We start from the raw sequence: 14,029 nt of genomic DNA, 5'->3' as shown, positions 1-14,029 counted from the left end.
AGGTGTTTTCATTTAATTTTCACAATAACCCCATAGGTATTTTACAGATGAGAAAATAAAGTAACTTGTCTGATATAACATAGCTACTAAGTGGCAATCTGGGATTCAAAGGCAAATTATTTGATTACAAACTTAGTGCTCTTTCCACTATACCATATTCCTTTACCTAAGAGTCCTCCTTGGACTACCCATATAATTCGCTAGTCTTTAACGTATTGCTTGACCCTAGAGAAAAATAATCTTGTGGAAAATAGCTAAATGCCTTTTCTAAGTATTGAAGGCATTGACCTTAGAATCAGATGGCCACCAGTCTCTCTACCACATGCAGAATTATACCTGCTGACTAAACAGCTTTCTAATGACAGACTGAGAAATGGTCCTGGCTTTGGAAGGATGATTATGTGAGTAGAAGGATGAAGATAGACATCAATAATGAAGTTATTCAATCAAATGAAAGAATTGAATGCCTTATTCTATCAGATAGAAAAGTACAACCTTTCTTTTATTGTTCTATTTATAAAGGTCTTGTGAAGTCACAGACTGGGTGGGTAAAGATGATCAGATATATCACTTGTCCTGTAGTGAATGGTGACAAACCCAAAGACTTGGTAGTACTTTTATCATGAAGAAAGTCTCACAAAGATGGGTGAGTATATGAAATTTAAGTGTTACAGCAATGTTTTATAATATAAAGTAGAAAGAAAAAAGAGATGAAAATAAGGAAGTCAATGTAAGCATTTCTGGTCTCGAATGATATTCATCTGAGTTTTTTCTAGATGTACCTTTAGTTATCACTAAAACAAACAACAACAACAACAACAAAAATCTATTAAGTGCTAGACACGTGCAAAGCACCATGAAAGATTTCTAAAGCAGTTCCCTTTCCTTTTGCTCTTTGCAAAAAATTGATATTTAGCAAACCTTTGGAACATTCCACTATCAGTAAAAATCAAATAAAATACCTGGAATTGGTTTAGAATTTACAAAGGCTTGATTGTGCTAGCCTTTGGCAGCTGCCAGCTAGGGCTGTCAATCAGTGTCTCTCCATAGGTTCTCCATAGGTATTAGACTTCTCAGAGAACACTGCATAGGTTCTAAGAGGAAGGGTCCCAAGAGCAAGTGTTCAGAGACAGGAAGTAGTAGCTGCCAGGATAGTAAAGGTCTACCCCTGGACTGGCTAGCATCATTTCTAATGTCAAAGTTGGCCTATAGAAATAATCCCACACATGTATAAATATTAATGCACATGGATTTTCAGTGTAGTATCATTTGTTATGGCAAAAGATATTAGAAATTAACTGAAGCTCCATCTTATAAGTTATGGTAGAGCCATACTACAGAGTAAGTACTGTGCCAGCATTAAAAAGGATGAAGTAATTATAGAGGTACTGATACAGAAAAAACCTCCAAAGACTTATTGTTAAGTGAAAACTCAAATTATAGACCAATTTTTGTAAAATTATTATATTTACATAAAAATCTATATATGTGCATTTGCTTACATAAATGTTATATATTTATAAAAAGGTCTAGAGGGATATGCAAAATGTTAAAAGTGATCTTTTCTAGGATGGAAGTGCACTGTGACTAGGGTAGACTGAAGTAAAACTTCTATATTCTAGCCTGTAGGGTTCCCTATTGTTTGAGGGCTCTTTAAAATAATGGGTATTACTTTTTCATTAAAAAGGAAGAGACTGAAATTACAACCCATTTGGGCACAATAAAATAAGTTTGGAGGTTGATTCCAGCTTTGCAGAGTTATACAAAGAATATGTAATTCTTAGGCAGAAAATACCTGTGGCCCTTATACTATTTCCTGTGCTAGAATGTAGCCATTAGAGAATGTTTTCTAGAAGATCTGCGTCTCTTCATAATTTCACTTCTACCTATATAAATAAATTACATTAACTATACGAATTTATTTTCTAACAACTATTCTTCATTCTTCACAAGTGATCTTTCTGTAACACTTACACAGTGGCAGTGAAGTCAGTTATTCTGCCATCAGTCCCACCTTCTCCATAGTACGTCAGAAGTGAAATTTTATGTGCTGGATTTTCTCATCCATGCTATTGACGGCAGTTCGTGCATCATAAGTTTGATGAAACATCTGTGGGTTATTTTGCTCCTACAGATATGAGAAATCGTTTACTCAGATTTCCTAATTGACTGTAATTCTGCAGTGTATGTCCACACCTGGAGAATAAAGTCATCCTTTCAGATCTGTTCCAGAAGGTCCCCAGGAGAGTAGGGACCTAGCTTCTCCTATGTCAACAAGATTCAGTTCTCTGCTTGAAAAAGCTCCAAGTCAATAAGAAATTAAAATATTATATTTTCTTTTTGAAACAGGTATCTTATTTTAACCAGATTTCCACTAGCATCTTGCCATACTTTGCTGGAAATCCACTGAAGGAGACAGCAGCCTTCTGTATGTAATTCATAGAGAATGCTACTTAGGATGGGCCGGTAAGCATGTTAAATGGCAAACTTTCAATTATCCGTCATATGATTTCCCACTTTTAATTGCAAGCACCCTTAGCCTTGACACTTGACCAGCTTTTGGGCCACAAAATAATTTAATATCGGCCTAAGCAAAATGCAGTTAGGAAGAGATTAAAAAACAAAATATATCTCAGGTCAAATACCATTGATTTAGATTAGCATTAAAAAAGCCTTAAAAATGTTTTAGATGATCTGTGACTCAGCTCCCTTCCAGGGGCACAGGCAATAGAAAACTGCCCATATGCAATATTGTGTGTTCTGTAAAATGGTACATAGTTGGTTTAAGTGATCACAAATAGTTTTAGACTACAGAGGTGAAACATATTCTGTTTGCAATTTTATGACATTTTATATAGTAAAAAATGATAAGTCGGCGAGTTGATTAATAGTGTGGAATTGTTCCATTACATCAGGTATCTGTATGTCAGGAGCATCTGACAAGATGTATTACATGTTTTAGAGCTTTAAATTAGGAAGACATTAAAACATAATAGAATCCAATCAATTTTAGTAATAGGAACTACTTTACTAGTGTCATTTAACATATATTCAAGGTGGCTAACCAATTTTGTATCTATTGCTATATATACACACAGAAAGTACCTGCAAAATGTGATATTGCAGAGAAAGAGAATATTAACTGAGCTCTTCTTTCATAACTATTACATTAGCACTTTATTCCCTAGACTTCAACATTCATTATTCTACTCTGTGATTTGTCTTAACTCATAAGACAAACCAGCATATGTCAAGTTAGCCTCCTCTACAGGATAACTTTTAAAAGTTGAAGGACTTCTCCATTAGAGTTTAGAGCACTTAGGAGATAGATACATCCTAGTGTTTGTCAAATCTCTCCTTCTGCACAGCAAATCTTACAGCTCTATATGAAAAATGTAACTAGTACCTGAGCCCTTCTAATCAACACCACTACAACCTAATCTACATCTTTCTGTTTCTGTTATTGCTTCTCCCTTCACTCTACTCTCAACTCAGCAGTCAGATTTCTTCTCAAAACCCATGAACAATTTTGCATATCAGAAAGTAAAAGCCAACACCCAATAATGGTCTATAAGGCCCTTTATGGTATATTAGATGATTTTTCAGAAATGTTCACTCCGTTACCACCGTCCCCACCTCCATGAATGGAGTGCACTATTCTACCTATTGTCTCTGAGCTTGGTATGTGAGTCGTCAATGGACCATTAACAGACATAATATAACCAAAGGCTTGACAAGTGTTTTTGCACATGGACTTGCCCTCTCCCATCTCTGTCACTGTCATGAGAAAAACATGTCAGGGCTGGCCTGCTGGTTCCAGGAAAAGGAAGAGAGACACGTGGAACAGAGCTGCTTTATCTGACCCTGGCTTAGTTCAGCTGACTCAGAAGCAAACTTCATACAGGTGTGAGCAAGCCCAGCTGATATCAGCAGAGCTGCCCTGGTAAGCCCAGCCTAGATCTGACTCACAGGCATGAGCTAAGTAAATGATTATTTTTGTATTCTTCTGAGATTTTGTGGTTATGCAACAGAAACTAACTGGTAGAACCTATAAACTGTGACCCTATTAACTGTCTAATCTTCTACTAATTTATCTTTCACTCTTTTCCAGTCACATTGGCCCCTTTGCTGTTTTTCAACTACCCGAGCATACTCCTTCCTCAGTATAATTGCATTTATCTGTTATCTCATGTCAGGATATCCAAGGCTTACTCCCTATATACCTCCCTGTATACCTATACAGTGGAATATTATGGATGAATCTTGAAAACACTATACTAAGTAAAGGAAGCCAGTTGCAAAAGACCACATTTTTTTGCTCTTCAATTACGGCAAGCCTGTTCCCTCTTTAGGAGCTTTGACTATTCCCTTTCCCTAAATGCTTTTTCCCATTATCTTTACAACTGGTTCCGTCTTGTCATTTAGATTTCAGCTGAAAAATCTGCCCCTCAGAGGCCTTCCCTTGATTATCCAATCTAAAGTAGATAGTCATTTGCATCATTTCTGGTAATTCCCTTTATATCACTTATTTAGTTTACTCATTTACTCAACAAAAGTGAATGCTTCTTATGTGCTGAGTGAGCAAGAGTCAAAATTCCTGCCCTCATGTAACCTAGAATCTGGTGTTAAGTAGGGGTATGTATTATGGAGAAAATTTAGAGAGCAAGAGAATGAAAAGTTATTGGGATCAGGAAGGAGTTAGTTCCTATAAGGCTGGTTATAGAAAGACTACTGGGCTGACTATAAAGCAGAAGCCTGATGGAAGTAAGGGGAGGTTGGCCATGGGCTTGGAAGGAGGGACCGTCAAGAAAAGAGCAACCTGAGATTCAAGCCTAGTGGCTTAGAATATAATTGTAGTGAAAAAAAAAAAAAACAAAGACAAGAAGGGAAATTAGTCTTTGGGTGTTTTTTTCCAGGGGCATGAGATTGTTTAAAGCCACACTGAATTTGTAAGTGTGACATCCAAATAGGAATGTCCAGCAGGCAGGTGAGAAGATGGGACTGAATCAGGATATTAGGGCTAGATTTTATCAGCCATAAAAAAGTAAAAGATAAGCTTTTAACAAGGGATGACATTTTCAAAGGACTGAAGGAAGAAAAGAATGCTAACAACTAAGTTTTAGGGGATTCAACAATTTTTTTTAAATGTAATAAAATATCCTTTTCTTATATTCCGGTATTTCTGACACTTATTTTTTTCCTGTCACCTCTTCATTCTTCAGTCCCATTAGAATGCATGTGGCTTTGTCCATCTTATTCACTGCTACATACTAAGTGCCTAAGTATAAGGAACATAGCAGGTGCTCAGGAAACATAATGAATACATAAAAGTTTGCCTTCCTCTTTAGGCATTTTTAGCTAAGAAAATGAACATTATTCCTGTGAAGAAACACAACCTCTCAGGATGTCAAAATTTGTTTCTGGTGAATTTCTTTGAAAAAAGTATCCATACACTTTCTTAATGTTATATTCGGTACCTGCAATTTATTTCTAATGATCTAATTTATTGATCATTACAATGTAAACAGTAAACCAAGGAAGACAAGATGGACATTAATATCTCTGCACTGGAAACTGTAAAAAAACAAACTTAACTTGCAGCTGACAGGTTTTCTTTGGCTCCCAATCGAGCAAGTGAAAAAAATCTGGTGCATTTGGACTAAATGACTAAGGCAGCACTGCTGTCCTTGTCCAGCTGCATGACTTATGCAATTCCTGTAAAAGGGCACCCATTTTCCGAGCCATAATATGTCGTGTTTTCCTCTCTCAATGAAAATAAAAGACAGTTCCTATTAAGACTAGAAGTGTTGAGTTGTGCAGACATTAAAACAGAGAAAAGTGTTTCTTTTCTTATTTGGTAAATATTTTGCTTTTGAAGCATCAGTAACTAATCACAGCTGTTTCCTTTAGTTACAAATGGATCCAATCAGGTAACATTCCAAATGAAACACAATCCACCAGAGTCATTCCATTATACAGTACAATGGGAGCCTTAAGCCTCATGAAATATATGTATTAAGTATGCATGTATTCATCAAATCAAACAAAGAAGCTAATGGGTCTCTGATTAGTGTTCTAACTCTTATTATGGTGATACTTTCATCTCACCCTCACTCCTCTAAAACATGTGAACAAAATGTTATTAAATTTGACATACAATCTGTTATGTGCCATCATTCTGGTTAAATGCTCCAAAATGAATTTTGGCTAGAATTGCTTTCTTGAAAATCAAGGGCAAAGAAAGAGCTACGATCAACATGAGGTACTATTCAATTTTAACCTCACCAATATGTAATTCTTTGTCAAAACTAAAACAAATTAACCAAAATTAACCTCATTTAGGACTCATAAGAGATTGTGATTTCAATGGGATTGTTACATTAATGCACAATGGCTAATTCAATACAAAATTAAATGTTCAGAAAAATAATAGTAAATGAGTTTTTATTAAATATTTTTAAAATATAGCAGGTTTTGTGGCAACTTATACATTTCTACTATAATAATAAATTGATACTTTGAACCTAGAAAAAAATATAACCAAAAATTCATTTCCAAATGCAAAGCAGTTTACTCTTTGTTTAGGAGTGGTTCAGATTAATGCATAATTTTGTTTTTAAGAAAAAGATGAGTGTTACATTTAGGTATATAACCACTTAGTTACACCTGTTCTATCTGTTAAAAATAGGTTCTTTTAAAGAATCCAGTTTAAATATCTTATGCTTTTCTTTAGCGATTTTCTCTGTGGAAGAAGTACTCCTTGATGGACAGTAGTCAAGAAACTGACCACGCCCAGATCACATAGATATCTATAATCGGCTTCTCCAAGGGATGCCAGCTCCAACTTCTGAGAATGCCCAGTTCAGAATTTAACAATGAGGTGGTAACTTATGATCATACTAATCATTATCAAAAATTAACAACTTTAGGTATCTTTGTTTTGAGTTGCTGTGGTTTAGGCACATCCAAAATTTCTTCATAGTCTGCACTCATTCCCTTTGCCCAGCGACCAACTGTAACCATTCGATCTGTAAATGAACAGAAAAGTCAGAATGTAAGAAAAACAGTAATCAAATATATCCACCTAGATAGGTACTGGTTTAGCAAGGGAACTAGTTTTGACATGAATAATCATAAGGAGGAAACACTCTCCATCACTAAAGGAAAGTGAGCAATTCTGTAATTGATTATAACCCTTGATTTCGGAGTACCACAGGCAATTTCTCATCCCAATTAGGGAAACGCAGCAACTGCTTTGCAATGCACAAATTGATGAGAAAGCGCTTTCATTCTTTCCCAGAGTTCATCATTATAGAGTCAATGAATTCCAAGAGTCTGTAAACAGCAAGACTTATGAAGCATCAGTTTTAAATGCACAAGATTCCACCTGTGAAATTATACAACATCTGCTTGTCAGTCTTGTCATTTGGGAAGTGGCAATCCTCCCAAGAGGGAGAATTCAAATTCTACTTCATCATTTCAATCTTACTGACTACAATGTAATAAAGACAAGAACTCTTGGTTTTCAAATTTATATGTTAGGGTTAAGAAGTAAGAATGGAGACTTATTTGTGTAGTACTGTGACTATTTGAAATAAAAAGAAATGTGCTTTTTCCCTAAGAAGCACTACTGGGCTATCCTACTGACTTGCTTTCTTTCACACAGGATTACCATTCTAATGTAAGTAAACTAATGTAATAATGGTCTTCACATCCCCCCAAAACTGCCATAAATATAGTGAAGATTCATGAAACTTTTGATGACCAAATGTGGTACTTCATTAGGCAGAATATACAACTAGCCAGATGCTGTGTGGATAACGTAATTTTAGTATTTTCAGCAGTTTTTGCAACCAACTCTTTATCCTTCAAATATACACAAAGCAAAGCATGTATGAGGGTACTCATGAAAGTTATTTTCATATTTATTTTCACTTAGTGAATCAATACTTTAAAAGAATTGGCTCTATTATTAAATTAGTCAGCAAATATAAATGTTTATCAGTAAGATATTTGAAAAAATCAGGGTTCTTTAGGACTGACCGGTCACTTTTTTGTTTTCACCTGAGAACAGCAGCTAATGCTCAGTTATTACTGTGTCCATTGCTGACAGACGCATGATTATCACTGCAGCAGCAACCAGGTTGCCTTAAAATTAGTACCTCAATGAATTACCAATAACAAAATGCAGCAGAAACATAGAGGAATACTTATCTCACCCCTTCCAAATGGAAGCCCAGAGATCTCACCTGAACTCTGACTTTGAGGACAATCTTTCTTAAAATGTTCCACAGAACCACAAAGTCTACAGGAACCACCTGTTAAAAGAACAAAGTCAACGAAAACCTCTTATTCTTACATAAGACTTTTAATGTCTCAAAGCACTTTCATATCTTATTTGGTCCTTACAACCTTCTCAGTTGTCAAGGTAACTAGAGCCAAGAACGTAGGTAGGTGCCACCATTCCTATTCCTCTTGACCTCACAGAGCTCTAAACTGTACTACCTACCATTTCTTGCCTTTGAGGGTGAAGGGGGAGGAGAGAGTGAGAAAGAGAAGAAAGATATAATGGAAGGCACTTGTCCTCTGGAGTATGCAAGAGCCACTGCACAGAAGACTGGATCTTAACCGTGATTAAATAGGAAATGTTTCTGAACTCTTGAACCTGTGAGCCAAATTTGTGTGTTGATACATTTGTCGAGAAGGATGTTCACAGTTTTTTATCAGATTCTCTAATGATGAAGGACCCCCCAAAAGGTTAGAAATTATTGTTCCTTAGGTCAGAGGGGGGTGAACAGTTATGAAAGAAATGAAAATTAATGTTTGTTTCAGTGCCTTCTGCTAGGCACCCTAACCTAATGAAAATGCCCATTTGCCTAGTTTAAGCAGCATTCCAGGATTGTGAATAAAGACACATGTGGTTTCTAAAATGAGTCTTTTGTGTAATGGTCAAGCATTATCATGATCATGCTCATAATGTTAAGTGACTTGCTCAGAAAATGACACTACAGGCTATAAATCTGGTTCAACTCTCACTTCTATTGATCTACTCCCCTTGCTGCATGCTTTTTTTATATCTAGTCATTTTGGTTGCTCATCCAAAGCCATCTTTGCTCATGAGTCATGTTATATGATCTGTTTCATGAGTTCAAAATTGGAAGGCACTTCAGAGCATTTTCTAGGCCCACGACTCTTTAGTGTTTGAAGAACATAGTGAAATAATATATTTAAATCCTCATAACTCTTCAAGATAAATACCATAATTAATCAAATCTAAGATCCCATGATACGATATGTCATTCTTTAACATACCTCTCAGAAAAAAAGAAAACCTGACAATTATGTGGGATCCACCAATGGTTCAGATACATCTTGAGTTTAGAGATATTAAAATGTAAAAAAAATGTGTATCTTAGAATCAATGAAATATGTTCAGTTTTTTCATCTTCATATTATACGTTGTGCTGAGGCTATAAGAGATCTGATTAACTCCGAAAGCTATGCTTTTTCACTGAAGTTCTCCAATGGAACCCAGGACATGTCACAAGAGGTGTCTAGACCCTGACAGTACCAGCTATCACATTAACAAATGTGATTTTATTATGGGGACCTTTAGATATTAGCTGAGCTAAAGACAAAGTTACATGATCCCATGCCAGACAATTAAGGAAAACATTCAGAAACAAAAATTACTACAAATATGAATAGTCTGTACTAGCCCTTCACAAAATGATATGCTAGGCTGAGATGAAATTTACAACTATTTTTAAAATCTTATATTTAAAATCTTACATTAGTTTGAGATATAATCCCTTTGCTTCTGTTATGTTTAAAAGTAGATAGTTACAACATATTCTCATAAATTATGTTGAAGCACACACAAAGAGTTTGAAATATACACCCTAGTTATTTCTGATTTGGTTTATTAATATATCAAATCATATTATACAAAAAGTCCAGTATATAGAATAGCACTAGATAAAAATAATGAAATTCTCGAGGTTTTGCTACTATACAAGAGCTGAGTAAGAGTTGAAATTAAATCACAACTCTGCATGATGATCATCATTTTTGACATATAAGGGTAACAGTACTTACCATCAGCATAGAGTCCTTTGGGATTATCAGGACAAGCTCTGGACAGGTGCCCCATTTCCCCACAAACAAAACATTTCGCAAAAGGAAATTCACCTGTAAAGATCAAACAGTTTCTTTTAAGTTGGTTATGTATAAGTTATGTCATTCATATTATTTTAAAGTGCTCTGAGAAAACATCTGTTTTTACATAATTTAAAATTTTATCTCATGATTTCAAAAAGTGGCATGCTTATAACAAACCTGGTCACCAAAAAATCCCAGTTCACAACTTACTGGCCACTTTCCCCAAATCAAAAACTGATAGAAAATATACACACACACACACATACACACCAAGAGCTGGGTCTACTTTAGCTTTGCACTTGGTTATTTCATGCTCTGTGGATCCACACCGGTAACATATTCCAGTGCCCATATCTTGATTCTCAAGGGCGGCTGGGCAATCTGCAATCCCATGGCCAGGTTGTCTACAATGGAAACAGACCTAGGAAAACAAAATGTGAGTTTACTTTATGAATTCTTGCTATTAAAAATATCTTTAAAACATTTTTCATTTTAAGGTTATCTAGCTCTTTTTTTGATATCTCAACATTTTTCTGTAGAAAAAAAGTGGTTCACATAATCCTAAACAATAAATGTCATATCCATTGGTGTTTCAGTGTTTTTGAAAACGAATCCATCAATCTCAGACACAAAGTTATAAATGGCTTTGTATCTTAACTGCTTAAATGAGTTAAGCAAATATGGACTATACATTTCATTAATGGGGATGTCTGCACTAGAAAAACTGAGTTTTCTGGAATAGAGAATGGCCATAAAAATTATCACTCAAAATTAATACTTGCACTTTTAAAGTTTACATACTTGAATGAATAGGGGTTGAATGATTCCATTTAAATTATGATTCAAGTCATAAAATATATTTCATACCTAAAATTATACCTTACAGTTTTTGTATACTCAATACATATTCTTTAATATTCAAAAAATAGATGTATATACAATTCATTTTAAAGGAATAATTCTAAGATAAATTATTTAGCTCCAACATAACACTGAACAATGGTTTGGTTGCTTTACATACTACTTCACAATTTGGAGGATATTTTTTGCTGCAGTGAATGAGAATATCAGTCATAATCAAAGATGCTAGATATTTAAATTATTTTATTTAAACTAGAAAAAGGTATATATAGTATTTGGATAACAAATCATTCATCATTTAATAATTCTTTTTCCCAAACAAGCATAGGTTTTTTAAAAAAGCAAATTCAACAAATTCAAAATAAAACATAACATTTTGCAATTGTCTTTACTCTTTTTTTCCTGTCTTATAACACTGGAAAAGAATGAGTCCTTTTATTCTTCAGTGAATTTTACATTTAGAATGAGCTGGTTCCAAACAAAGAAAATGCATTTATTCTACAATTGGAGGAAAAGCTAATGCTAAAAAATGGATCACCAAAATAAATAAGTCTTGGATTCTTGGTGCAGTCAAGGTGGTCGCTAACATAACCTGACAGGTTTTTACCTAAACTTCACCAAATACAAGTTTTTTGAATGATCCTTAAATTTAATGTAGATGGGATTGTGGAGAGTGGACTAATAAATTTCTGTATCTTAATTTATTAGCAATTAAGAACTGATGCTTAGTATGAGGTATTAAAAAAGTTCTATGAAAACGAGCTGAAAGTAGGTTAAAATAAGCAATACTATTTAAAGTACTTTAAAGCATTCCTTTTATTTTTGAAAAACAATCTTTCCCCATAATTACAAACAAAACTTCTCTTAAAAAGTCACAGTAGTAAACTTTTTCAAATAGTATGCAATTCACCATAATGCTTATGTCAATGAAATTATCTTTGAGTTAAATTAACTCGACTTAAAAATATTTTTAAATTGTACAATTTAAACAAAACTATCCTGATCTAAACATAAATGATTATCTTTCTATCCCAATTTATCGACAAAGAATGTTTCATCATTCTCTAAATAATTATCTTTAAATATGACACTACATAGAACTAACACTGCAAATAGTCAGAAGCTACGTTTATGGCACCTATGACATTTCAAGCCCACATTGGTACAGTGTTCTACACTTAGTAATTCTAATAAAAAAACGAAAGTGTAAAACTGGTAATAAATCCTGATTCTTATGTAGTATCCTGCTAGAAGACAGGAAATCTACTTACAGCTGAGAAAAAGTTATACTAAAATATTTCATTTTAAATGTCTGACATCATTTAAAATCTAGGGCTAAGCACCACAGAAACAAACCTTTAGCCACCAGCATTCTGCTGAGTATAAGTAATATGGGAAGGTGGGGAGCAATGACTAGGAAGAGTCTCAAAGAGTGTTAACTCTATCACTCTGCTCTGTTACTAACTAGTGTGATTCTTATTAGAACTCCTTCTTATGTCTTTTTCATGGATAAAGACAAAAGAACATCTTTTTTAAGTAATAGGAACCACACATATTTAACCTGTTATACTTAACCTTCCTCCTTATTTTGATCTCTTTTTAAAATGGCAGGCAGAAGTGAGAACATAGGTTTTGAAGACAAACTGTGGGGTTGAAAAAAAAATTATTTTGGGCTGGACTGCATAGTTAGCAGCCCATTTAGGTTCATGTTTAATAACACATATACTCACATAGTGCCAGGCACTATTCTAAGTAATCAAATATTAACACCTTTTCCTGTATTTGAATTTTGCCTCTTATACTAGCTAAGTGGTTTTCAGCAAGATAATTAAAGTTTACATACTTGAATGAATAGGGGTTGAATGTCAGTTTTTTCTACCTATAATATAGGAACAATGCCACCACGTTTGTAGTGTTATTGTAAAAATTACAACAGTACCTTATGAGCTTAGCATATAGGAAGTGTTAAAAAAAAAAGGCCTAATGTTATTACTAGCCCTCAAAATGTACTTTATAAATTTAGTACGGAACAGCAATTAGATTGCTAAAATATATGTGTGTATAATAGTTTCTAGCCATATAAAGTACTATTGTGGTAGAAGTGATAATCTTACCATTGCATTTTTCTTTGCTGCTTGTCTTTTTAATCGTCTTCCTTCCCTACGACTATCTTTCTTCAAAGCAACTGCAATTTCTTCCCTTACTTCCTGACTGTCTGTTGCTATCATGTCCCCATTGTGAACCATCTGTGAGTTTTGCCTTAGGTACTCCATGAATCCATTCACATCTTCATTTAAGTACTCCTTTTTCTTTTTGTTCTTTTTGTGTTTTGCTTGGGGTGCATCATTTTTAAGGGACAGCCTATTGGCTTCAAGTTGTTTACTCTTTGGTCGGTTTTGGCTTTTTTCCTCAAAGGACCCATTCTTCATGTCCTCCCATGAAGTTGCCTGCAAGGGTCTTTTGTTATGTGTGGTAGTAACTCGTGCCCACCTGGTCATGGTTTCATCAGAGATGCTGTATCAATCTTTAAGACAAGCATGGCAGTTAGTCATCATTTAAAAGGAAAAAAAAAAACTAAAGATACATGCTGTATCACTATATCACATATGCCCATATGTTATAAGTTTTGTTAAAACATTTTTTACTTCATTTATATATCTATATAATTTTATAATCTGCATAGATATGGTTGTGAGTAAATCTAGCTCTTACCAGAGAAGCTACCACACAAGTAAAAAAAACAGACAACACACACACGTATTTGCTTAAAACTGGAAAATGAGAAACCAAGTTATTTCACAAAATCTAAATCACATAGTAATACAGTGAATGACATTATCCTTCCCAAATTCTACAGTTTTCCTAGAGGTTTATTTTTTTACCTCTAACTCCCAGGGCTATTTTCTCCCAATCTTCTTGCTTAGTCTGCCCTTTCAACGCAATTTGCATAGCAAATTATATACAGAAATCTTGTCCTTTGGTGTGAAGTTTGTCATTACAACTCTTT

At 34.4% G+C, this 14,029-nt stretch overlaps 2 protein-coding genes across 3 annotated transcripts in view; one reads left to right on the top strand and one right to left on the bottom strand.

The window, feature by feature from the left end:
• The window catches only part of ACOT12 (acyl-CoA thioesterase 12), a 44,904-nt gene extending 42,640 nt beyond the window's left edge, over positions 1-2,264 (top strand). The window contains 4 exon segments of the mRNA XM_025047767.1: positions 523-570; positions 572-650; positions 1,954-2,055; positions 2,057-2,264. Of these exon segments, the coding sequence (XP_024903535.1) occupies positions 523-570; positions 572-650; positions 1,954-2,055; positions 2,057-2,140 (313 nt within the window). The 3' untranslated portion in view covers positions 2,141-2,264.
• Positions 2,265-6,427: 4,163 nt separating this feature from the next.
• ZCCHC9 (zinc finger CCHC-type containing 9) lies at positions 6,428-14,029 on the bottom strand. Of its 2 annotated transcripts, XM_006913190.3 has the most exons (6): positions 13,905-14,029; positions 13,137-13,546; positions 10,432-10,582; positions 10,099-10,191; positions 8,250-8,318; positions 6,910-7,028 (listed from the first exon to the last, which is right to left on the bottom strand). In XM_006913190.3, the coding sequence occupies exons 2-6, from the start codon at positions 13,518-13,520 to the stop codon at positions 6,910-6,912; spliced, it is 816 nt and encodes a 271-aa protein (XP_006913252.1). In that variant the 5' UTR covers positions 13,521-13,546; positions 13,905-14,029. The 2 variants fall into 2 exon arrangements, with proteins under 2 accessions (XP_024903616.1, XP_006913252.1); XM_025047848.1 differs by lacking the exon at positions 13,905-14,029 and having other exon boundaries at positions 6,428-7,028; positions 13,137-13,527.

The sequence above is a fragment of the Pteropus alecto genome, unplaced genomic scaffold, assembly GCF_000325575.1.
Source record: "Pteropus alecto unplaced genomic scaffold, ASM32557v1 scaffold20, whole genome shotgun sequence".
NCBI classification, from domain to species: Eukaryota; Metazoa; Chordata; class Mammalia; order Chiroptera; family Pteropodidae; genus Pteropus; species Pteropus alecto.
The sequence above is the reverse complement of the archived record's forward strand: the minus strand, read 5'-3'. Positions and strand labels throughout refer to the sequence as shown.